Genomic DNA, 26116 nt, shown 5'->3' with positions numbered 1-26116 from the left:
ACAGTCCTAAAGAAGACTTGATCTTTAATCTACCAATCTGTGGTCTTCCAAGTGGCAGACCAGGTGACTAGGCAAATGGCAATAGTCCAAGAGTCAGTAAAAATATAAGCCTTAATCTGAATAGTATTACCATTATCTAAGGTAGATATTGGCAAACTTCTGTAAGTCTAGACAATGAATATTTTCAGACTTGCAGGCCATACGGTCTCAGCTCTGCCATTATAGTGTGTAAAAGCAGCCATAGACAGTACATAAATGAACAGACATGGCTGTGTTCCAAGAAAACTTTATACACAAAAGCAGATAACAGGCCAGATTTGGCCCATTGGCCATAGTTTTCTGACCCCTGGTCTAAGACAGTGGTAACAGCTTTTATTGTATTTACCCAGAAACTGCCTTTGAGGGGACCCAGATGTTGGACTTAGGAAAGACTTAAAGAAACTACTATAAACCTGTTCAAAGAACTAAAGGATACCATACTTACAGAAGTCAAAGGAGAAACAGCTTGGCAGTTCCTCAGAAAGTTAAACATAGAATTACCATATTACCCAGCAGTTCCACTCCTAGGTATGTACCCAACAGAATTGAAACTAGGTACTCAAACAAATAGTTGTACACAAATGTTCATAGCAACACTGTTCACAACAGCCAAAATGTAGAAGCAACCAAAATGTCCATCACCAATGAATCAATAAGCAAAATGTGGTATATCCATACAATGAAATATCATTCAGCCATAAAAAGGAATAAAGTGCTGATACATGAGCATGGATGAACCTCAGAAGCATTATGCTAAGTGGAAGAAGCCAGACACAAAAGTTCACATTTATATGAATTAATTTATGTGAAATACTTGAAACAGAAAATTCCATAGTGAAAGAAAGCATATTGGTAGTTGCCAGGTACTGGGGAAAAAGAGGAATGGAAATTGACTCCTTAATAAGTGTAAGTTTTCTTTTGGGCTAATGAAAATGTTTTAAAGGTAGATAGAGGTGGTGGTTACACAACATGAATATACAAAATGCCACTGAATTGTACACTTTAAATGATCAATTTTATATTATGCGAATTTCACCTCAATTTCAAAAAAAAAAGGAAAATAAAAGAAGTAAAGAAAGGTATGATGACAATGTCTCATACAGTAGATACAATAGAGACCATTTATATAGAGATAGAAATTATATATAAAAAAGAACCAAATGGAAATTCTGGAATTGAAAAAGTACAATAACTGAAACTTTAAAATCACTAGAGGGACTCAGTAGTAGATTTGAACTGGCAGAAGAAAGAATTATGAACTTGAAGATAAATAATAGTATGCAATCTGAAGAATGGAAAGAAAATAGGATGAAGAAAATGGAACAGAACCTCAGAGAAGTATGGGATAAGCATGTCAACATACATGTGATGGGAATACCAGAACAAAAGGAGAGAAAGGAGCAGAAAAAAATTCTTGAAGAAATAATAGCTAAAAGCCAGATTTAATGAGAAATATTAATCTACACATCCAATAAACTCAGTGGATTGAAATTAACTCAATGAATTTGTAGGATAAATACAAATAGATCTAAACACAAATATCATAGTAAAAATGCTGAGGCCAAAGACCAGAAGAAAATCCTGTAAGCAGCAAGAGAAAAACTACTCATGTATAAAGGAAGCCTAATTAGATTAACAGTGGACTTCTCATCAGAAACAATGGAGGCAGAAGGTAATGGGATGACATATTTAAAGTGCTGAAAGAAAAACCTCAACTAAGAATCCTATAAATAGCAAAACCCAACTTAAAAGTGGAAGCAGGATCTAAGCAGATGGTTCTATAAAGGAGATATACAGATGGCCGACAAGCACATGCAAAGATGCTCAATATCATCAGCCAGCAGTGAAATGCAAATCAAAACCACAATGAGCTATTACTTCATAGCCACTGGGATGGCTATATTAAAAAAAGATAGATTAGGGACTTCCCTGGCAGTCCAGTGGTTAAGACTCCACACTCCCAATGTAGGGGGCCTGGGTTCAATCCCTGTTCAAGGAACTAGATCCCACATGCATGCCGCCACTAAGAGTCCGCATGCCACAACTAAGAGCCTGCATCCCATGATGAAGATCCTACGTGTCACAACTAAGACCTGGTGCAGCCAAAAAAATAAATAAATAAATTTTAAAAAAAAAAAAAAAGACAGATTAAAGAAAAAAGATAACATCAAATATTGAAAAGGATGTTGAGAAATTGGAACCCTCACACACTGCTGGTAGGAACATAAAATGGTGTAGCCACTTTGGAAAATAGTTCAGCAGTTCCTCAAATGTTTACACATAGAGTTACCATATGACCCAACAGTTTTATGTGACCCAGCAACTGAGCTCTTAGATATGTCCCCAAAAGAAATGAAAACATATGTCCATCCAAAAACTCATACACAAATGTTTATAGCAGCATTATCCATAATAGCCCCAAAGCAGAGACAACCCAAGTACCCATAAGCTGATGCATGGATAAACGAAAGGTGGTATATACATATGATGGAGTATTATTTGACGGTAAAAAGGAATGAAGTGCTGATACATGTTACAACGTAGATGAACTTGAAAATGTTATGCTAAGTGAAGGAAGCCAGTAATAAAATACCACATATTTTATGATTCCATTTATATGAAATGTGCAGATACGCTAATCTAGAGATACAGAAAATAGCACCCTGTCTCGATGTGTCCTCACATGGTAGAAGGGGCTAGGGATTTCTGTGGAGCTTCTGGTAGTTCCCTAGGTTGTGGAAGATGGGCAGGATTGACAGTTGACTGCTAATGGGTACAAGATTTCTTTTTAGTGTATTGAAAATCTTCTGGAATTAGATAATGATGATGGATGCACAACTCTGTGGATTCACTGTAAACCACTGTTATATCAGTTATATCTTAATAAAGCAGTTACTCCCCAAATGATCCTTTTTAGTTAAGCTTTTAACTTTTAGAATAAATGACATAAATTTATGTTGATGGTAGAGCATCTGATTTCAATATCATAACAGAGTTGAGGATAATGAGAGCTGAGAGAGTCTAAACTCGTTACCCTTCTTATTTCTTGTAGTCCATCCAGTATGAATTACTTAAAATGTGTAAACAACCTAAATAATACATAGTTTTGGAAAACGGGAGTGAAACCCATGGAGATGTGCCACCCAGCTCACCCTTCAGGGAAGGACTTTCTGCCCTCCTGTGGGAGGAGGGTGAGCAGATAGATTCCATTACTCAGCTCCATCAGAATCTACCTCTGTTGCAGAGCCACCTAGCCTAAGGTCACACTCTTCCCAGAGCAGCCCACATCAATGTCAAGGATATAAAGTCCCAGCCAAAAATAGAATTCCTGTTTAAAAACTAGTATCTTATGCATTTATTATGCACAGGTGTATGGTTTGAATTTTCACTGTTAATATCCTCAAGATGGATAGATAATAGTTAACTATGCTTTGGAATTTGTGAATACTTACGAGGTCTGCTATGGTCTGAATGTTTTTGTACCTCTAAAATTCATATGTTGCAATCCTGCCCCTAAAGGTATGCTGTTAGTAGCTGGGGCCTTTGGGAGGTGTTTAAATCATGAGGGTGGAGCCTTATGAATGGGATTAGTGCCTTTACAAAAGAATCTCCAGAGAAATCCCTAGCTCCTTCCACCATGTGAGGACACATAGAGAAGGTCCCAGCTGTGAATCAGGAAGAGAGCCCTTACCTAACCATGCTGGCACTTTGATCTTGGACTTCCAGCATCCAGAACTGTAAAAATTAAAGTTCTTTTGTTTTTAAGCTACCCAGTCTATGGTATTTTGTTATTGCAGTTCAACAAGATAAAGACAGGGTCCTTAAGCAGAGGAAAACTGAAACCTTCGCTATGAGGTTTGCGTTCACAACGCAAAGAACACAGGACTCTCATGCAAAACTACTTGTGCAAAGAAGCGTTAACAGTCAAAATTTACAAAGTATCTAAAGAAAAAAATAGCATGAAAGAGACTCAACAGAAAATAGGAGAATTGACACTTTAAGAACTAGACAGTAGAATTTTGAAAAATATTTTAAAACAAAGATATTGGAAATGTTCAAAAACAAAGGAACAGTTATCCTTAAGGGAAGGAGTTAGATAAAATAATGGACAGATCTTTTAAAACTTAAAAGCCCTAAGAAAGAAAAATGTAGTCATTGAAATAACCACCTAAATTCCTTTGCATGTTTCATAATGGATGATAGACTGGATTTTGACCAAATCCTGTCTTAAAATAAGACCTACTAGTTACCCCCCTCCATTCCATACTTTTTCACAGTTAGCTGAGTCTGGGACCCTGCAGGCACTTTTTTTTTTTTTAACTTCTTTATTAGAGTATAATTGCTTTACAATGGTTTGTTAGTTTCTGCTTTATAACAAAGTGAATCAGCTATACATATACACATATCCCCATATCCCCTCCCTCTTGCGTCTCCCTCCCAACCTCCCTATCCCACCCCTCTAGGTGGTCAAAAGCACCGAACTGATCTCCCTGTGCCATGTGGCTGCTTCCCACTAGCTATTTTACATTTGGTAGTGTATATATGTCCATGCCACTCTCTCACTTCGTCGCAGCTTACCCTTTCCCCTCCCTGTGTCCTCAAGTCCATTCTCTACATCTGCGTCTTTATTCCTGTCTTGCCCCTAGGTTCTTCAGAACCTTTTTTTTTTTTTAATTCCATATATATGTGTTAGCATACGGTATTTGTTTTTCTCTTTCTGACTTACTTCACTCTGTATGGCAGACAGAGTCCATCCACCTCACTACAAATAACTCAATTTCGTTTCTTTTTATGGCTGCCTGCAGGCACTTTTGAGGTCATCATTACTGCAGGTTGGCCTTATCCTGCTACTTGGAGTACTGTTGATAGTAGCTTTAATTAAATGCTTTAAGTGACAAATTGAACAGATTTGGCTTTAGCCTCTGTTGGTCAAATTAATTAAAATGACTGACAGAGTGGCATACTTACATGAATATTTGAATTCAGCCAAGAACATGTTGGGGTAGATTGTTGGGAGAGGCAGTGCTGTAGACTTGCACATTCTTGCCGGGTATACCAAGAATGCGGGGCCTTGATTACCTAGGACATTTCTCAAGGTTGTGCTTGTAGCAAACAGACTTGAGGGATGAAGTATTTTCTCCTTCCAAAAAGGGCAGGCTTGCTTCAGTTTGATATAAAAATGGTGAATTCCCCCAAGCTCAGTGTTCCTCTCCTGTAACACAACCCACTGCATGGGCAAACATCTATCTGGACCTACCTACATTATATCTGCAGGACTTGGAGGGCATGGGGAACCAACAGAAACATGAAGCTCTGGCTACTGCTCTTGTCATGAGTAATAAAGTCCTTTTTCTCTGACCCAGGGATCTCATGTCTTCTGCTAGCATTCATGAAATGGTAATAAAGTTAACTCATAAACTAGTAAGTAGGGTAAACTCTCAGACTCTGCACAGTTCTTGACAGTTGCAAAAATCAATTACAAGAGGGTTTTGAAGTCAAAAAGTGAAAGGCAAAACAATGAATGAATTTTTTCTAGAAGAAAGCATAGGAGACTATTTTCATGAATGTAGAACAGTGAAAGAGTTCATAAACAGAACACAAAAAATACTTGCTATAAAGAAAACACATAGTGGACCTCATTAAATGTACTTCTCTACAACATAAAACATGATTAAGAGAATGAAAAGGCAAACCACAGAATGGGAGTCTATAATTGCAACATATATAATCAACAGAAGGCTCATGTCTGTAATATAAGAGGAACTCCTACATACCACTAAGTAAAACAGTCAACCCAAAAGAAAACTGGACATGATACTTGAACAGAAACCCCAAGAGACTATCCAAATGTATCAGTACAATAAAGGAATGAAAATGTGCTCAAATTAAAAATCTGGGATTGCAATTTAAAGCCACAATGCATTGTTACTATACCCTCACTATACTGGCAAAAATTAAAGAGACTGACAATGCCAAATGTTGACAAGGATATGGATTCCAGGAACTTTCATTGACTGATGGTAGGATTTTGAATCAGTACAAACACTTTGGAAAACTGTTGGGCATTAAGCTAAACATATGCATACCATATGAGTCAGCAGTTCCACTCCCAGGTATATACTTGATTGAAACATAGGCACATGTGTACCAAGAGACATGTCCCAAAATATTCATATTAATATTCCTAATAGTAAAAACTTATAAACCACCACACTGTACATCAACAGTCGAATAGATAAATAAATTGTTTGTACAGTGGAATATTATGCAGCAGTGAAAATGGGCATGAACAAACTATAGCTATCTACAACAATGCAGATGAATCTTGCAAAGATGTTAGCAAAAGAAGCCAAAGAAAGATGGTGGAGCAATAGTAAAACCAGACTGAATGGTTTTACTGAAGTGAAAAACATCAATATAGATAGAGACATTACTTAAGGGTAAAAGGAATGTTCCACGAGAAGATAAAATGATCATGAATTTGCAACCAACACCATAGTCTTATAAAAAGGAAAACTGTCACAATTACAAGGACAATTGTCAAATTTAGTCATGGTAGGAAACAATACACAATATTTTATAAGTACAGAAAGAATACTATATGCTCTTTATGCATATATACTTTAGTATTAAAAGTATAATAAAATCATGGACAGAAACTATTTTTAAAACTTCATGGTAGTAGTTGTTTCTGCAAAGGGAGATAAAAAGAGTCAACCTGAATAGGTGGACAGAGGCTTTAATTTTGTCTGAAATGTTATATAATGGATTTAATCTTATTAATCTTATTAGTATTAATATAATTATATTATTAATAATTATTAATATAATGTTTTGAAATGGATTAAAGACCTAAACATAAGGCTGGATACTATAAAACTCTTAGAGGAAAACATAGGCAGAACACTCGTTGACATAAATCACAACAAGATCTTTTTCGATCCACCTCCTAGATTAATGAAAATAAAAACAAAAATAAATGATTGGGACCTAATTAAACTTAGAAGCTTTTTCACAGCAAAGGAAACCATCAACAAAATGAAAAGACAACCCTCAGAATGGGAGAAAATATTTGCAAACAAAGCAACCAACAAGGGATTAATCTCCAAAATATACAAACAGCTCATGCAGCTCAATATCAAAAAACCAACCCAATCAAAAAATTGGCAGAAGATCTACATAGACATTTCTCCAAAGAAGACAAACAGGTGGCCAAAAGGCACATGAAATAATGCTCAGCATCACTAATTATTAGAGAAATGCAAATCAAAACTACAATGAGGTATCACCTCATACCAGTCAGAATGGCCATCATCAAAAAAAATCTACAAACAGGGACTTCCCTGGTGGTCCAGTGGTAAAGAATCTGCCTTACAATGCAGGGGACGTGGGTTCGATCACTGGTCAGGGAACTAAGATCCCACATGCCACGGGGCAACTAAGCCCACATGCCACAACTACTGAGCTTGTGCACCTCAACTAGAGAGCCCGCGTGCCGCAAACTACAGAGCCCATGTGCTCTGGAACCCATGCACCACAGCAACAGAGCCCACATGCCCTGGAGCCAGTGCACCACAACTAGAGAAGAGAAAACGCACATGCCACAACTAGAGAGAAGCCTGGGCGCTGCAATGAAAGATCCTGCATGCCTCAATGATGATCTCGCGCGCTGCAACTAAGACCTGATGCAGCCAAAAATAAATTTAAAAAAAAAATCTACAAACAGTAAATGCTGGAGGTGGTGTGGAGAAAAGGGAACCCTCTTACAATGTTGGTGGCAGTGTAAATTGGTACAACCTCTATGGAGAACAGTATGGAGGTTCCTTATAAAACGAAAAATAGAACTACCATACGAGCCAGCAATCCCACGCCTGGGCATATATCCAGAGAAAACCATAATTCAAAAAGATACATACACCCCAATGTTCATTGCAGCACTATTTACAATAGCCAGGACATGGCAACAACCTGAATGTCCATCGACAGAGGAATGGATAAAGAAGATGTGGTACATATATACAATGGAATATTACTCAGCCATAAAAAAGAACGAAATAATGCCATTTGCAGCAACATGGATGAACCTAGAGATTGTCATACTAAATGAAGTAAGTCAGACAGAGAAAGACAAATATATCACTTATATGTGGAATCTAAAAATAGGGTACAAATGAACTTATCTACAAGACAAAAATAGAGTTACAGTCATAGAAAACAAACTTACGGTTACCAGGGGGTAGGGAGAGAGGGAGAGATAAATTGGGAGGTTTGGATTGACATATACACATGACTGTATATAAAACAGATAACTAATAAGGACCTACTGTATAGTACAGGGAACTCTACTCAATACTCTGTAATGGCCTATGTGGGAAAAGAATCTAAAAAAGAGTGGATATATGTATATGTATAACTGATACACTTTGCTGTACACCTGAAACTAACACAACATGCTAAATCAGTTATACTCCAATAAAAATTTTTTAAAAAAAGAACAACAACTTCATGGTAGTAGTTGTTTCTGCAAAGGGAGATAAAGTAAACCTGAATAGGCAGACAAAGGAGGCTTTAATTTTATCTGAAGTGTTTTTTATCTTATGAAAGGTATCTGACACAAAATGATAAAATAAATTTTAAAATTCTTGGTTTTGGGTACATGATTTATATCATTCTATTTTATTTTTCTGTATTTTTGAAAATTTTCATTATAAAACAGTAATGTACATAAACTAGCAAAAACTTGTAGAAATAAAAAGAAAAGTTGATTTCAAAATACAAGTATTGCACACTAAGAATTCTACGGATTTAGTAGAAAAAATAAGAACATAGAAGAATTAAATGATACTCATCAATAAATAATCATATACACATAATATATTTGTGTATACATACGCGGAGAGAGATATTTAGACACACATATATAATACACAGAAAGAGAACATTACGTCTCTCAGAGAATATACAGTCTCTGAATATTTATAGAGCATATACAAAATCAGTCATGTATTTGGCCACAAAAATACCTCTTACAAATTTAAGTAAAAAACAGCAAAATACACAAAGGATATGAATAGACAATCCTGAGAAAAGAATATCTAGATAGCCAGCATGTTTATGAAAAGATATTAAATTTACTAGTAATTAAAGAAATACGAATTAAAGTAATGAGATACCACTTTTCACCCATGAGATCTTCCAACATTTAAGAGTAAGTCGATCTTAAAAACAGTGCTAAGGGATTTCCCTGGTGGGGCAGTGGTTAAGAATCCACCTGCCAATGCAGGGGACATGGGTTCGAGCCCTGGTCCGGGAAGATCCCACATGCCACGGAGCAGCTAAGCCTGTGAGTCACAACTACTGAAGCCCCTGCACCTAGAGCCTGTGCTTTGCAACAAGAGAAGCCACCACAATAAGAAGCCCTCACACCGCAACGAAGAGTAGCCTCCACTCGCCGCAGCTAGAGAAAGCCCACGCATAGCAACGAAGACACAATGCAGCCAAAAATAAATAAATAAATAACAAAAAACCAAACCAAAACAAAAAAAACAGTGCTGAGTGAAAGACTAAGCAAATCTATGACAAATACCACATACATAAATTAGAAATACATCCATATAACAATCATGTTAAGAGGGCACATACAACAAAAGGTTACATATTAGACATTAGAATGGTTTCCTGGAGTGGTGGGGGATGAGATTGGGAAATGGACATAATGGAAAGATAAATAAAACGAACAATAATACCTACTGCTTAAGGATGTAGAGGAAAGGGAACCCTCCAACACTGCTGATGGAAATATGAAGAAAACAATCTGACACCATATGTTAACATATCCTAGAAACAGTGGAATTCTCATCAATAGGGGATGACTAAAGTCATCCACACTGTGAAATATTATATCGGCATTAAAGGAGAGTTAAAACCACACTTGATGCTTTAAAGAATTTCCTAAGGTATTATTGAATGAAAGAGGGTGTAGAAAAGTGAGTATACAGTGATGCCATTCTAGGAAACAGTGATCTCTCCCCACCCCCAATCTAACCCTTTCGATGTATGTTTGAGTACATACATACATGTGTGAGTAAACGTGTGTGTGTACAAGCACAGAGAAAAAATAAGAGGGAACATACACGGAATAGGGTGAGGAACTAAATAGTGGAAGGGGGAAGGAAAGGAGAGGGAAAGGCAGAGGCAACCAAAAGAAGAAAAAATAAAGATTGCACTAAAAAATTCAAGTGTATGATCATATTTATTCATGAATGTAAAAGTGTATATATGAGGGAGTATTTGTAGGCAGAAATTAAATAAGGTTTGTATTTATTTGTTTAACATATGAGTGTCTCAGATAGTTGGAATCTCAGGCCACATATGAGGTATGTTGGTCATGTAGGTCTCGGTTGTTGCCTGCTTTGATAACTCTGTGCATATGCAATACTGGCACTAAGTTTATTATCTCTGTGATTTGTACTATTTGTGGAATCTTTGTGGTTACAGTTCTTTCTTGAGTGATTCTAATACCTGAATAATTTTTAAGAAAAATAGTGAAAGCAAGATTGTTGGATTAACAAATAAAATTTGTCAATTCATAGGCGCTAGTTTAATGTTTACTTAGAAATATGTGACTAAAAACTTGGTGGAAACTGTGTCTTAGGAATTGGAGAGACTGACTTAAGAAAAATATCTTGTCATCAGAATGCATTCTAGTAAATGAGGTATGCTGAGGAAAAAGTCATAGAGGAAAAGAAACTTGCCCATAACTGAGGACAGACTAGGCTTTTGAATTTTACCAAGCTTAAGTTGTAAATATTCATATAAAATGTACACCCTGTTTATGAAAGGACTAAGTACTAACAAATAACATTTGGAGGTTCCTTAAAAAACTAAAAATAGAACTACCATATGACCCAGCAATCCTACTACTGGGCATATACCCTGAGAAAATTATAATTCAAAAAGAGACATGTACCACAATGTTCATTGCAGCACTATTTACAATAGCCAGGACATGGAACCAACCTAAATGTCCATTGACAGATGAATGGATAAAGAAGATGTGGCACATATACACAATGGAATATTACTCAGCCATGAAAAGAAACGAAATTGAGTTATTTGTAGTGAGGTGGATGGACCTAGAGTCTGTCATACAGAGTGAAGTCAGTCAGAAAGAGAAAAACAGATAACATGCTAACGCATATATATGGAATCTAAAAAAAAAAAAAAATGGTACTGATGAACCTAGTTGCAGGGCAGGAATAAAGATGTAGACATAGAGAGTGGACTTGAGGACACAGGATGGGAGGGGGAAGCTGGGATGAAGTGAGAGTAGCATCGACATATATACACTACCAAATGTAAAACAGTTAGCTAGTGGGAAGCAGCAGCATAGCACAGGGCAATCAGCTCCGTGCTTTGCAATGACCTAGAGGGGTGGGATAGGGAGGATGGGAGGGAGGCTCAAGAGGGAGGGGATATGGGGATATATGTATGCATATGGCTGATTCACTTTGGTGTACAACAGAAACTAACACAGTATTGTGAAGCAATTATTCTCCAATAAAGATCTATTTTTAAAAAAACCCAACAAATATTAGGAATCAGTACCTGTACAGTGTAATTTACTATATTGTATTTGTATTTCAGATGCCTTTGGTGCTTCATGAAGAATATTTCTAGATACATCACAGACATCAAGCCTTTGCCACCCAACATAAAAGATAGACTGATCAAAATAATGAGCGTGCAGGGGCAGATAACAGATTCAAATATAAGTGAGGTAAGAGCATATACAAAGAGCATGTATAGCCTGTAAAGCAGGCTATTATATTTTACTATTTAGCTGTGGTTTCAGATTTTTGGAACAGTGGTTTATAGTAGGATTAGTAATAATTTTAAAATATAATAAAGTGTTGGGGTTCTTTTTTTCTCCAGATAACCAGAATGTCCATGTGTAATAGTTTCTAAAAAATCTTCTCCCACTATTCTTTCAGGTGTTTCTCTTGTCTTCATGGTACCAGCATCCATGAACTCCATATTTTCAAGAAGTTTAAACTTTTTGATTGAGTACACCTTAATAAAGCTGGAAAAAAATTAAAATTCAGGGTGAATGAACAAACGACAAAAAAAAAGACCCACAGTAAGAAATATATATGTTACATTGTGATGCTAGCACACAAGCCACACCTATGTGTAACAGTACTCTGTACAGTACACTTGGATATTTTCTATTTTATTCTAGTACGTCTTATTCCATTTAAAAAATGATCGTAGGGACTTCCCTGGTGGCGCAGTGGTTGAGAATCTGCCTGCCAATGCGGGGGACACGGGTTCGAGCCCTGGCCCGGGAAGATCCCACATGCTGCGGAGCAGCTAAGCCTCTGCTCCACAACTGCTGAGCAACCCCCGCTCTCTACAACTAGAGAAAGCCCGCACACAGCAACGAAGACCCAGTGCAGCCAAAAATAAATAAATAAAAATAAATTTATTAAAAAAAAAAAAAAATGATCGTAGCCTATTGATTTTGTCCATTCATGGTTAGCAGTCAGTTAAAAATCACTCTTCTAAATTCTTCTCATTCTTCTTGGGTACCTCACTCCAGCTAATTTATACTTATTCCCCTTCGCTAACTAAGCTAAAATTAACTATTCTGTAAGGGAATAAGTATAGTAAAGGCCTCCAACCTGAATCAAAATTCCAGCCGTGCTACTCCTTCTGACATTGAACCACAGTTGTCTTAACTATAAAATGGGTTTGCAGCTATCATCACTCACTGCCTATAGAGACTGGAACTACTTATTGCTGACTTTACTACATATTCTGCCCAAAGCCTGGGATCAAAAGGAAGCAAGCTCTGATGGTAGCACTCCCCATATGTCTACAGTGGTGACTTCACATTGGAATTATGCTTCAGTGTGCCATAGTGTTTCCTCTACATTAACCTGATGTGCCTTTAATGCTTTATTTTCTTCCTGATAGCTTGCATTTGAACACAGACATTTTAGTGTTGTAGTCTGCTTTGCTCTTTGGAGGTAGAATCCAGTTCTTGTTGTTGATGGTTCTGTGGATGTATATAATGTATGTGTGGCTCACAGATGAAACATTATGACGCTACAGTAAACGTGGTTTTCTTCACTTCCACACATCCCTTTAACCTGTATTTCAGTGACTTAAATTTTTGTTTTATGACAATCCTTAACATTCATTTAAACCTAATTTTACCTGAATAAAAAAGGGCTAAGGGGGTAAATGAGATAGAAAAATCAAAAGCATTATTTCCCTTGGTGTTTCCATCTAATCCCCATCCTTATGAAAGTCCTGCTTATGAAATTATTTAAAAGACCAGATCTAACATTTTTTTTAAAGTTGCACACATCTGGTGATGGCTTTTTTTGAAAAATTTACTAAATCTTTTTATAGTCTCTGGGCGGAGAAGGCCTTTTTAAACATGACACCAAGTTAGAAAACAAGAAGAAAAAGATTGATAGATTTAAATATATAAAAATATAAACTTCTTTATGGCAAGAAGAAAAAAATAAAGTAACAAACTAGGAAAAATATTTGCAATATGTATGAAATTCTATTTTTTTTTTTATCTTGCCAATGTAAAGCATGCCTGCAAACCACTAAGAAAAATCAAAACAAACAAATAATAAAACAGAAGAATCAGGAAATACCCCAAGGAAAAAATATAAATCACCAATAATACGTAAAAGGATATTTAACCTTGTTAGTAATCAAAGTCACAGTTTGTCTTTCAGTTTAGCAGAGACTTAAAAAATAGTAATACCTGGTGCTGGCAATAGTGTGGGGAGCAATCACTTTTATCCCCTGCTGTGAGAGTGTAAATTCATTTAAAAAAACCTTTTAGGAGGACAGTTTGGCATTCTATCAAAAGTCCTAAAAATTTGCTTACCATTGACTCAAAAATTTCACTTCTGTTATTTTTTTCCAGCTTTATTGAGATATAAGTGACATATAACCTGGTGTAAGTTTAAGGTGTACAACACACGTGATGACTTGATACACTTAGATATTATGAAATGGTTACCACGGTAGGTTAGTTAACATCTCCATCACCTCACATAATTACCATTTACTGGTGTTAATCTCAAGAAAATAATAATTTAAAAAGCACGCAAGAATGCTCACCATAACATTTTCGTAATAATAAAATAGCTAACAGTTATATATAGCATATATTGTAAGCAAGGCACCTTTATTTCTCACAAATATTATCCTCATCTTAATGAGGATGGTGAGGCACAAAAAGAAAGCAGAGCTTGACCACAATCACAGGGCTGGAACTCAGGCAGCCTGCCTCCAGAGTGCATGCTCTTATACACTGTACTATATTGCCTCTTAAAATCAGTCTGAATGTTCAACTTAAGTGTTTGCCAGTGTAGGATGCATTTAATAAGTTACGGTGCATGCATAAAATAAAATAGTATGCAACCACAATTAATTATTTTTATAAAAAGTGCCCATTTATAAATATATGTGATCTGATCCCATTTTTCTTCAAATGTTTTTTTAAAAACTCAAAAAACATCAAAACTAATATTATGTTTGTCACTGGGTGTTGATATCATGGGTAATTTTAGCTGTAACTAGTTAAACGCATGGCCTTCGGAATTAGGAAGACCTGGCTTCCAGTCCTAGCTCTGCTCCTTTTTTAGCTGTGTACTTTGTGTTGCTACTTAAGCTCTGGGTGCCTCAATTTCCTCTTTTATAAAATAGCAATGACCAGTCTCTTAGGGTAGTGTGTGTGTGTATGTGTGTGTGTATGTATATGTGTATGTAAGAGAGAGAGAGAGAGAATATTAAATGACATATTTTATATAACACACTTAGTACCCTTCCTGGTAAGTGCTCAATAAATAGAAATAGTTATTTGTATCATTTCTATAATTTTGCTGTGCTGTGTGAATGTTTTACGATAACAGTACATTACTTTCATGTTCAGAAAAGTATAAGCCATTTCTATTTTCATAAAAATAAAGCAAAAGAGAAGGAAAATACCCCCAGAGAAAGAGCTCAGAATGCTTTGAAATTGATCTGCTATTTGTTGCCCTCAAGTAAACATTCAGTAATACTGGGTTTGTTTGTACAGGCTCCCAAAAATAAAAATGAAGGAGGTAAATATTCTAGATAAGCATTTGGTATATAAGTGCTTAAAGACTCATACTTGCTGAGCAAAGAGACACATAGCTAGAATCTCTAACAATAGGAACCACTGGAAGAGGATAAGCTCCCCCTACCACCTTGGTTCTGCTTGCAGCTCTAGTGGGTCCTTACTCTGTACCAGCTGTCTCAACAGTGCTCTGTGTCCCAGTAAGACTTTGGGGACACTAGAAGCTGCACCTCCAGTTGGAAGTAGGTTGGTTTTTTCCTGCTTTATGTATCTGTCTTCACACAGATATGTTTCTGTATTCTTTACTGTATTTTCCACCTGCTGTTTGTCTGTTATGACCATCAAAACACTGAATATGGAATAAACATTTGTATTTATAGGAAATATTAATTTCTCAAAATCATGTATTTATTATAGATTTTACATCCTGAAGTCCAAACTCTAGATCTACGAAGCTGTGATATTTCAGATACTGCTCTCCTGCACCTATGTAACTGCAGAAAATTGAAGAAATTAATTTTAAATTCCTCAAAAGAAAACAGAATTTCCATAACTTCAAAAGGTATGTTTATTGGTTGAGTACTGTTCACCATCTGGCATAATTTTGGAGCAGAGAAGGGGAAAATATGTTAAAAGAGAGTATAAAGATGTCAAAGAAATAGGAACTATATTTATCAATAAAATATTCAAGCTAAGCTAAAGAATCCGAATTAGAATTCTTGCTTATAATCAGTGCTGAAAGTTGGGAAATACACTAAGTCACTACCTTGAAGTTTAAACATATTTAAAATAAACATGGATAGATACCTCTATATTTTAAATATTTTGCCTAGTATAGTGAAACAAGAAATGACCAGTTCATACTTTGTTAAGGCTTTCTTGTAATATTACAACAGAAAGTTAAATCATCATCAGATTAAATTTACTAGGCACTCTCCTATCAGCCTGTTCAATGCATAGTTTTGTAGCCAGAGCATAAGCTGCCCCATTTTGAACAGCACAAAACTAATCATATGTTTTCCACTTCTGCTGCCATAAAACTATTTTAGACAATGACTGATTGACTAGGAAAGAACTAATCCTGCTTGCTTAATTCCAGATACTAACTTCAAGTACATGGGCCCGGAAGATGGCAACAGTTTACAGTATAAGCCAGTCACATAGCAAAACCACAAAGCTCCCAGTTCCCTGAAAGATATAAAGGTCTAACACACACTCCTAAGTTGTTTTTACAGGAAGCATACCCCCACGAGATGAAAACTGCTGACCATCAGCACGTAGACCCCAGACTGGTTGAAACCAGAAGATTGGTGTTGCTTGAAACTTCACCTTGATGCCAACCAATCTGAAAATTGTGTACAAACTGCTCATGTACCCTGCAGCTCCCTCCCTCACACTGCCTATAAAACCTTTATCTCTAAACCGCCAACTTGGAGATGGTCTTAGGACAGTAGTCCACCAGCTTCCCAGGTTGCTGGCCTCCTGAATAAAGCAAACTTTTCCTTTTCCACCAACACTTGTCTCTGGAGTATTGGCCTTTTGAGCAGCAAGCAGCAGAACTTGGTACCGGCCTTGTCCAGTTACAGTTTTTTATAGCCAGACAAACTGCGTTTTTCAGTGTGACTGTTACATAAATTAATGGATTTTTTTTCAATACAGGATTTTTATCTTTTTCTTCAGTATAAGAAAGAAGGGGTTATTTGGCTACATAGGTTTCTGAAAAATCTTGTGGGTAGTTAGCTCTATTTTACAATCAGCTTGGTTAGAAAGTTAGGATATTCATAATACTGCAAAGAAGCATAAGTTTTAAAATGTTCACACAAATATTGATTCACTAAAAAGAACTTTCATGCTGGACACTAATGAATAAAATAAGAGTTCTTTCTTAAGATATGGAAAACAATAAAAATGACCTACACACGAATTTACCATCTTCCCTTTTGTGTATTTTGCCCATGAAAGTGTCTTTTAACAGTGCAATAATGTTTGTTCATGACTGAAGGGCCCAGGATTCCTGAAGTACATTTCTATTTATGTGGCACATTATCACGTACCTGTCACCAAAGTGCTTTTACATCAGTTGAATTGGATTTAAGGGCTTCTCTTTTCTTGACCCTTGATAAAATGTAAGATTGGTCCAGGCTAACAAAGAAGGAGCATGGTGGTAGCAAAGGGCAGAATCAGAGGGAAGAGAGAACAAAGAGATACAGGTATGATTCGTAAGGATAAGCATGAAAACTATTACTTAAGACATTTGGGCCATTTAACTTTTGATTTCAGAGTCCATGAGAAAATTAACTTTATTTAAAACTTTTAACAAAAAGGAGAATCATCTACTATTTAATTACCTGTTTTGGTTCTGAATGACTTTTGGCTATTTCCTAAAAGCAAGTCTAATCATAAACAAAAAAGTCTTGTTATTAATTGCAGATATTCTGAAGAATATACTACAGATTATGTAGAGAATTCTTGAAACATTCCAAAAGAGTTTTAAATAATGACAACATCACTGGAAATAAAGTATATCCCCACATGCACTACTTTGAAAAAGGCTAACATGCACTTGGATGTATCAGTAGTGGTGATTGCTGAAATGAAAATCAGTCACATTTCTCATATATAAACATATATAGCTCATTGATACAGAATTATGTTTTCCCTCAGGAATAAAAGCTGTGGCTTCATCTTGTTCTTACCTGCACGAAGCTTCTTTGAAAAGATGCTGCAATCTCACTGATGAAGGAGTCCTTGCTCTTGCACTCAATTGCCGGCTGCTAAAGATCATTGATTTAGGTGGCTGCTTAGGTATTACTGATGTGTCCTTGCAGGCATTAGGAGAAAACTGCCCATTTTTGCAGTGTGTTGATTTTTCAGCTACTCAGGTAAATGAAATACAGACTTGAAATGTAGAGACTGTATGTATTTGCCCAGAGTATTTCCATAACTCATCAGAACATAATTCTTTTTGTTGTTGCTAAAATTTTTTTTATTTACTTGTTTATTTATGTATTTATGTATTTATTTATCTATTTTTGGCTGTGTGGAGTCTGCGCGCGGGCTTTCTCTAGTTGCGGAGAGTGGGGGCTACTCTTCATTGCAGTGCGCGGGCTTCTCATTGCGGTGGCTTCTCTTGTTGTGGAGCACGGGCTCTAAGGTGCGCGGGCTTCACTAGTTGTGGTGTGCGGGCTTCAGTAGTTGTGGCTCGCGACCTCTAGAGCACAGGCTCAGTAGTTGTGGCGCACGGGCTCAGGTGCTCCACAACATGTGGGATCTTCCCGGACCAGGGCTCGAACCCATGTCCCCTGCATTGGCAGGTGGATTCTTAACCACTGCGCCACCAGGGAAGTCCACTAAAATTGTTGGCTTCATGCTTTGGTAGTTAAATAATTGCAGTATAATTTGGCACAACCCCCCTCAATTATTTTCAGTAAGGGTGGAAGTTATGTGTGGCTAAGACACGTTTGCCAAACGGGAGGAAGTAAAACTATATCTAAATAATTAATAATTTTTATAAAAGTTTGCTTCCATCATCTCCATTTACGTGCTATGTTCCTTTTTTCCTTTGCTCAGGTATCTGACAGCGGTGTGGTTGCACTTGTTAGTGGACCTTGTGCCAAGAAATTAGAGGTAATTTTAAAATATCTGTAAAGATGATGATTACCTGAATTCATATTATCCTCAGAAATTCTTTTTTAAACCTAGAAGACAACCAGTGCCTTATTCTCAATTAGGTATTTCCATGGACTTTTTTTTTTTTTTTGCCTCCACCTCTTTATTCCCAGAGTGAAGAAAAACTGGTTAAAGTTAGGAGATAAAGTTTGCTTTATAATAAAACCCATTTTACTTCCAATAAAAGTTCTTATTCTCCAGAAATTTTAGCTTCTAATACATTTAAAGATAGTCTTATTATGGATGAAAATACTGAAAATTTATCAATGTAAAATGACATTCTTTAGAATTTTCATGTCTGACTGATATTTTTACCAGGACTACTTATTCTCTTGCCAGTGTATTTTTCTTGACATCATATTTATTCTCTTGCCATCATCTTTTTCTCAATCCATGAAGGGATCCAGAATATACCACTGTGGCATAAAAATTATTTTGATCTGAAGATGTCTGAGAAACAAGGGTTAAAAAAAAAAAAAAAAGACTTTGTCTTAAACCCCACCTTCCCCCATCTGCCTAAAAGCAGACCCTTCCAAAACAATTCAACTGCCTCAAACCCCATTTAAGGTAGACTTCCCATACATGGGGAAGTCAGATGAGAAATTGCATTAAATAAACATTGTCACAAGATTATCGTTAAGTCCCATCTAGTCTCCTAAAGGTCACTGTGTTTTCCCTAAAAAGTCACCTGTTCTTCTATGAGTATCCTTTCTCCCCCTCCCCTTCCCCTATTAAGATGGTATATAAACTCTAAATTCTAGCCATTTCTTTGAGCCACTTTCTTTGTGAACTTGTGAATAAACTTCGTCTTTTCTCTTGCTAATCTTATTGTCAGTTTAATTCGAAGGCTTCCAAAGACAAACATAAGAGGATAGAGAAAAGGTTTTTCCTCTCCAGAAGCCACATTGTGCAGCTGTTTAAAAAGATCTTAAATTAGTGTTCGGCCTTTGTGTTCAATGACTGATGTGACACCTGTAACCTATTTCTAAATATTAAGAAGCCTTTTGTCCCAAGATTTTGTTTTTTTCCTTTTTCAGTTTACAGTGTTTTATTTTGTTTTTACTCATAATTAATGTAGCTGTGCTTTTCAACAATAAGTCACATCAACTCCTTTTTGGAAGTAAGCTGGCTATAAATGAATTATAAAAGTTAGTAATTACTATTATAATAGAATGGTGGTGCCATGTTTTTGCCAAAATATTTCTGCTTGATTTAATGCTCAAAGAGTTTTTTTGGTGATATTTATATATTTGCATCCTGCTTGTATGTATGTATGTATGTGTATGTGTGTATATAAAATAGCATATATATTTTTACAAATCTTTTAATTAAGAAATTCCTTTCTTTAAAATATGAAGTTCCAAATTCCAAATTGCATTCTAACTGTAGGGACAACAACTGCCCTAATTTTTACTGTTTTAAATACTAACATTTGTTGAGCACTTACTACATTCTAGCCTCCATGCTACTGCCTTATATTCATTAGGTTATTCAGTTTTTACATTATCCTATAATCACCATCATTTTTTTTTTAACATCTTTATTGGAGTATAGTTGCTTTACAATGGTGTGTTAGTCACCATCATTTTTAACAAAGTTCTCAAACAGTTAACCTAGTTTATCACTTCCTAATAAAACCACCAGGAAATTACTTGTTATGCAGTGGTAGGAAATATACCTACATATTTACTTCAGCTTTATAAAATTAGGAGCACCAACCTAAGCAGACTTAGGAAAAAATCCAGTAACCAATGTGTTGGTCATTGTAGTGTCATTGAATTTTTCACTTTTTCAGTTTTCCAAAGCTTATTTCTGTAAGTGCCAAAACATTTTAATGGAAATCTTTCTGAAATTTGTTAGAACTTAATTCCTTCCTTAAAGGAATATATTTTAACCTTTGGCTCATAGCATCTTTCTGACCACAATTTCTGACTGAAACTGAAATACAAAAGTCTTCATCTTTTTAACTGATTCTTCTCTTTTGGGTAACATGTATGCCTGCTATTTATTAGATACCCTGTTTTAATCTGTTGCTTTTAATTTGTTCAATTCTGGAAAATTAAATTACCAATGTTGCTAAATAGTTTATAATTTGAAAATAAATTTGATTAAAAGTCTAAGGACCTCTCCTAAAGATTGACATTTAGTACAAACGTATGCTACAGCATTTGTTGAATGTCAGGATTGCCTCTGAAATCTCTGTGGATCTGAGTTCTCAGTGAGCATGGACCATTTTGTTCATCACTTTGTCATCATTTTATCCCCAGGTTTGACTGCAGTTCCAGACATATGGTAGCAGCTAATAAATGTTATCATATTCTTAACTTCATATTACAGTCATTTTATAGTTTTCTGTAGTCTTCATGATTAAAAGTTTAATTTGCTGTATAAAATTATTCATTTATTAAACAAATATTTATTGAGTATCTGCTATGTTCTGGGTACTGGTATATCAGAGAACAAAATCTGTCCATGTTATATATCACTTTCCTTTAATCATTTTTCTAATGTTGGTAATTCAGATTATTTACAGCTTTTAGCTACTGGAAATATTCATATGTTGGGACATATCACTTTTTTCTTCCATTGCTATAATGAACTCTCCAAAATGAAACAAGTGGATCAATAGGTATGAATCCTTTTTTTAATGGTCCCAAATTCATATTGCTAAATTGTTTCCCATAAAGGTTGTGATGTGAATTCACAGTTTTTGCTAGGACCCCAATTTGCCAGAGTTGAATATTTTCTTTTTTTTAATGCCTTAATATATTTTAAATGAAACCTGACTTGAACACTGTTCCTTCCATCTGTTGTTCTCAGTTGTATTTCATTGTCTGTAGCCTTTGCCAATTCATATCATAGGATGCCTTTGCCAATGTATAATATACAATGCTTTCTGCCTCAATTTTTATGAGTTTTCAATATATTCAAGTTTCCTTTATTTCTAAGATATGATTAATTATAATATGTACACCAACATAGTATTTCTTTTCTCCTGAAAAGTTGATATTACCATAAGTATACGTATCAATTACCACATGAATCTTATTTCCAGAATTGTTAAATTTTTTTAATGTGGGCAAATATACATAAAAATTGCTATTTTAACCATTTTTAGTGTACAATTCAGTGGAATTAAGTACATTCACATCATTGTGCAGCCATCACCATTAACTATCTCCAGAACTTTTTCATCATCCCAAATTGAAACTCTTTACCCTTTAAACAATAACTCCCCATTATCTTCTCCCTCAGCCTCTGGCAACCTCTGTTCTATCTTCTGTCTTTATGAATTTGCCCATTATAATCTCATTTTTTTTTAACCCATTCATCCATTGATATGTTTCTACCTTTTGGCCATTGTGAATACTGCTGCTATGAACATAGGTGTACAGATATCTGTTTGGGTCCCTGCTTTCAATTCTTTTGGGTATATCCCTAGAAGTGAAATAGCTAGATCATATGCTAATTCTATATATAATTGTTTGAGAAACTGCCATACTGTTTCCATAGCAACTGTACCCTTTTACATTCTCACCAGCAATGCAAAAGGGTTCTGAATTAGAACATTAAACAAAAGATAGATGTTTCAAATATATGAAAAAGTATAGAAAGTAATATAACAGAGACCTGTGGACCAACCACTTGAATTTTAACATTTTCTGCATTTGTTCCAGTTCTTTTTTAAAAAATTATTATATGTTATATCTAAAGCTCCCTCCCCTCATTTATTCCCCCTTTCTTCCTTCAGAGGTAACCACTCTTCTGTGTATCTTTCCTTGCATATTTGGATACTTCATCTCTCTCTCTATGCATATGTGTGTGTGTGTGTATATATATCCATAAATAAGATATTGTATTGTTTTATATGTTTTTAAATAGTACATAATAGTTTCATAGTGTGTGTGTTGTTTTACAATTTGCTTTTTTATTCAAAATTATGTCTTAAAATTTTTTCAAGCTTTATTGAGGTTTTACATACAATAAAACTCACCTATTTTAAGTGTACAGTGTGATGAATTTTGGTAATTGTTATACAGCCTTGTAACCACAACCACAGTTAAGTATAGAATATTTCCATCACCCTAGGAGGTTTTCTCCCATCCCTTTGCAGTCAGTGCCCTGCTGTGGCCCTCTCCCAAGCAACCAATGATTTTGTCAGTATAGTTTTGCCTTTTCTATACTTTTATATGAATGGAATCATGCAGTAAATTGTCTTTTGGTTTTTTTACTTTTTTCTTTTACTTCTTTCACTTGGCATAATGTTTTTGAGATTCACCCATGTTGTTGCACGTGTTAATATTTCATTCCTTTTTTTTTGCTGAGTAGTATTTCATAGTCTGGAATATGACACAGTTTGTTCATACATTCACCATTTGATGGACATTCAGGTTGTTCCAATTTTGGACTATTATAAATACTGCTATGTGCATCTGCATACAAGTCTTTGTGTAGACATATGGTTTCATTTTGGGGGGGTAAATACCTAGAATGAAATTGCTGGGTCATATAGTTGAGTACATGTTTAGCTTTATAAGATGCTGCCATACTGTTTTCTAAAGTGTCTGAACTAACATTACGTTTAAGATTTATGTCTATTAATACAAATAGATATTTTTCATTGTAACTGTTTTATCTTATTACAATATATTAATGGACCACCATTTATTTACCCAGTCTCCACTTCTTTACTATTACAGATAATATTGCAATTGGCATACTTATAAGTTGTTTCCTTACTCACATGTACAAGAGTTTCTCTCTATATAGTGGACATCTGCAGTTGGAATTGCTGGGTTCTGGGGGATACTTATTGTCAGTTTTAATAGATACTGCCAAATTGCCTTATAAAGTGGTTGGGCATTTAATCTTAAAGCTGCTATACCTTCCAAATTACTACAGACTTTCACTGGTCCTTTCTATAGAGTTTTTCTTGCAAGTAGATATTTGGGTTTTTTGTTATCAGAGTACAGTATTTCCCAAGCTTTTTCACACTGTTATTATTGTCCTATTTTTTCTTTTGATTATACTTTCTTTATTTTTAAATAGGAGATTCATATGGGATATTGTGTGAATCTGACTGATGAGGCTGTAGAAGCTGTCCTTACTTGCTGTCCTCAGATATGTATATTACTCTTCCATGGATGCCCCCTGGTAACAGGTTAGTATGAGGCTGCTTGGGTTCAAATCTTGGTTTCACCTTTTAATAACCATGTGACCTTGAGTAAATTACTTAACCCATTCCATTATTCAGTTTCCTCACATTAAGTGCGTATAATGACAGTATCTACCTCATAAACTTGGTCATGATGATTATCTGACAACACTTCATATGGTGCCTAGCACATAGTGAGGGCTCAGTAAATGTTAAGTCATGATGATGATGGTGATGGTGGTGATGGCAAATGCTCACTAAATGTTAACCGCCTTGAGGATGATGATGGTGGCAGTGGTAGTGGTCATGATATTAAACATTATGCTTTATGAAGTCAAGTTTATAATATTACATCTTTCAAATATGCTAAATGACCTGTTAACTGTAATCTCATCAAGCTGTAGCCATTGAGATTCAGAATCATTTGGCTAATGTGGTACTTCACTAAAGTAGTCACAGCCGTTTTGGCTTGTATAAGAGCCATGATACCCCTTTCACATCACCCCTACAGTGGGTCCCATACCACAATATAACCAGGATCTTACGTGTGAGTCAGTACTTATGCCCAGCCCTTCCAGCTCATTTTCCTAATTACAGTCTAATAGTTACTATCCTAGAAGTCCTTTTGACATCTTCTGGTTTTTCTTGTGTTTGGACTGCCAATCTAAGCTAAGCCTGTAATGGGTTATATTTGGTTATCAGTGACATCTATAATGAAGACTAAATCTTATTTTAGGCAGACATTTCTCAGAATGCTAAAGCCAAAAGTGACGTTAGAAACTGTTACCAGTGGGTACCTCTAGGGAAGGTTGTGGAGAAACAAGACTAGGAAAAAGCTTTCACCATATACCCGTTTGTCCTTTTGAATTTTGTATCATGTGAATGATTTTACCTATTAAAAATTAGTAATCATAATTTTAAGAAAATAACAGAACCAGAAAAATTCATGTGACTGAGTACAGGGAATTGGTACATGTGAACACTATTCTAGGGGTTATGAGAAGGCAGGCAGAGGCTCTCTGGCCATCAAACAAGGCAGAAAATTATATTCTAACAAGTAGGCTATTATTGTAAGGTGGAGGAGACCACAATATATGAAGTGTAATAACAGCAATTTTTGATAATTTCAGAATACCAACTAAAAGTATGTAAATCTACTCACTGAGCTATATGTACATTTAATCAATACACTGAACAAGAAAGTGGTACTCATAAAGTGACTCCATTTTCCTCACACTATTTTAATTACAATTTTGCTCTAAAGGGCCTAATTTTTCCCAAAGCCAAATGAAAATCTCCGACATGTGCCACTGACTTTTCTTATCATTCTCAGACAGTTAAAAGTCTGGTCATTTCATATCACTGAAACCCTCTCTTTTCAGTAATTAAAACGTCTTAGACCCATGTAATACTCCAAACAAGTTCAAATTAAAGCTTTTTGCTCCTCCAGTCAGCTCAAGTTTGCTGTGGGTGGAAAGGCTGCTGTGGGTTAGGGGATGCTGTTAGTTTCTCTGTTTTACCACCTCGCGCTTCTCTTCCCCCTTTCCCAGCTGGCCCACCATGGTTTCTGACCCCACCAGTGTCAGTACAGGGTGGGGCTGCAGTGAGCAGAAGGGAAGGGAAGGGAAAGAAAAGTCTAACTTGACTACCGCCACTGTGATCTAGTGGCAGCACTGAGGGCTCTGCGGGTGAGCTGATCCCGATCCGTACTCTCTCAGAAGTGGGGCACTTTGGATCTTCTTCAGGGTCCACTTTCCACCACTCGCCTCATCACTGCATATATCTCCTATATCTACAGTTCTCTTGATTCAAGCAAATGTGTCTCTTCTGGCTAGTAGCTAGCATTTTCTTCCTCTGCGCCCAGGCAGCTGGCAGTACACCTTCAGTCTCTTTCTGTTGAGGCTTCCTAGACCATCCAAGTTGCTTTCATGAGCAAACTACAAGGCAACCCATGCCAGCCCACATCTGTCCACAGGAAACACAATACTTTAGACAGTAAGAGTGCAGGTATTTCCCAACGTCAGTTCTCTCTTTAGCCACATGGACTCTTACCATAGCCTTTTGCTTTTTAGTTTTCTTAGGTCTGATATTAGTGTAATGTGTCTCCCAAGCTCCAAGGG

At 36.0% G+C, this 26116-nt stretch overlaps 1 protein-coding gene across 2 annotated transcripts in view; it reads left to right on the top strand.

The window, feature by feature from the left end:
* The window catches only part of AMN1 (antagonist of mitotic exit network 1 homolog), a 62610-nt gene that overhangs the window by 24916 nt on the left and 11578 nt on the right, over positions 1–26116 (top strand). For both annotated transcript variants that reach the window (XM_068561655.1, XM_068561656.1), the window contains exons 2-6: positions 11686–11818; positions 15590–15734; positions 17837–18054; positions 18743–18799; positions 23891–24002. In XM_068561655.1, coding sequence (XP_068417756.1) covers positions 11686–11818; positions 15590–15734; positions 17837–18054; positions 18743–18799; positions 23891–24002 — 665 coding nt within the window. The remainder of the gene's footprint in view (positions 1–11685; positions 11819–15589; positions 15735–17836; positions 18055–18742; positions 18800–23890; positions 24003–26116) is intronic.

Source organism: Eschrichtius robustus, chromosome 13 (assembly GCF_028021215.1).
Source record: "Eschrichtius robustus isolate mEscRob2 chromosome 13, mEscRob2.pri, whole genome shotgun sequence".
NCBI lineage: Eukaryota > Metazoa > Chordata > Mammalia > Artiodactyla > Eschrichtiidae > Eschrichtius > Eschrichtius robustus.
Note: the sequence above shows the minus strand (reverse complement) of the source record. Positions and strands in the feature narration are given on the sequence as shown.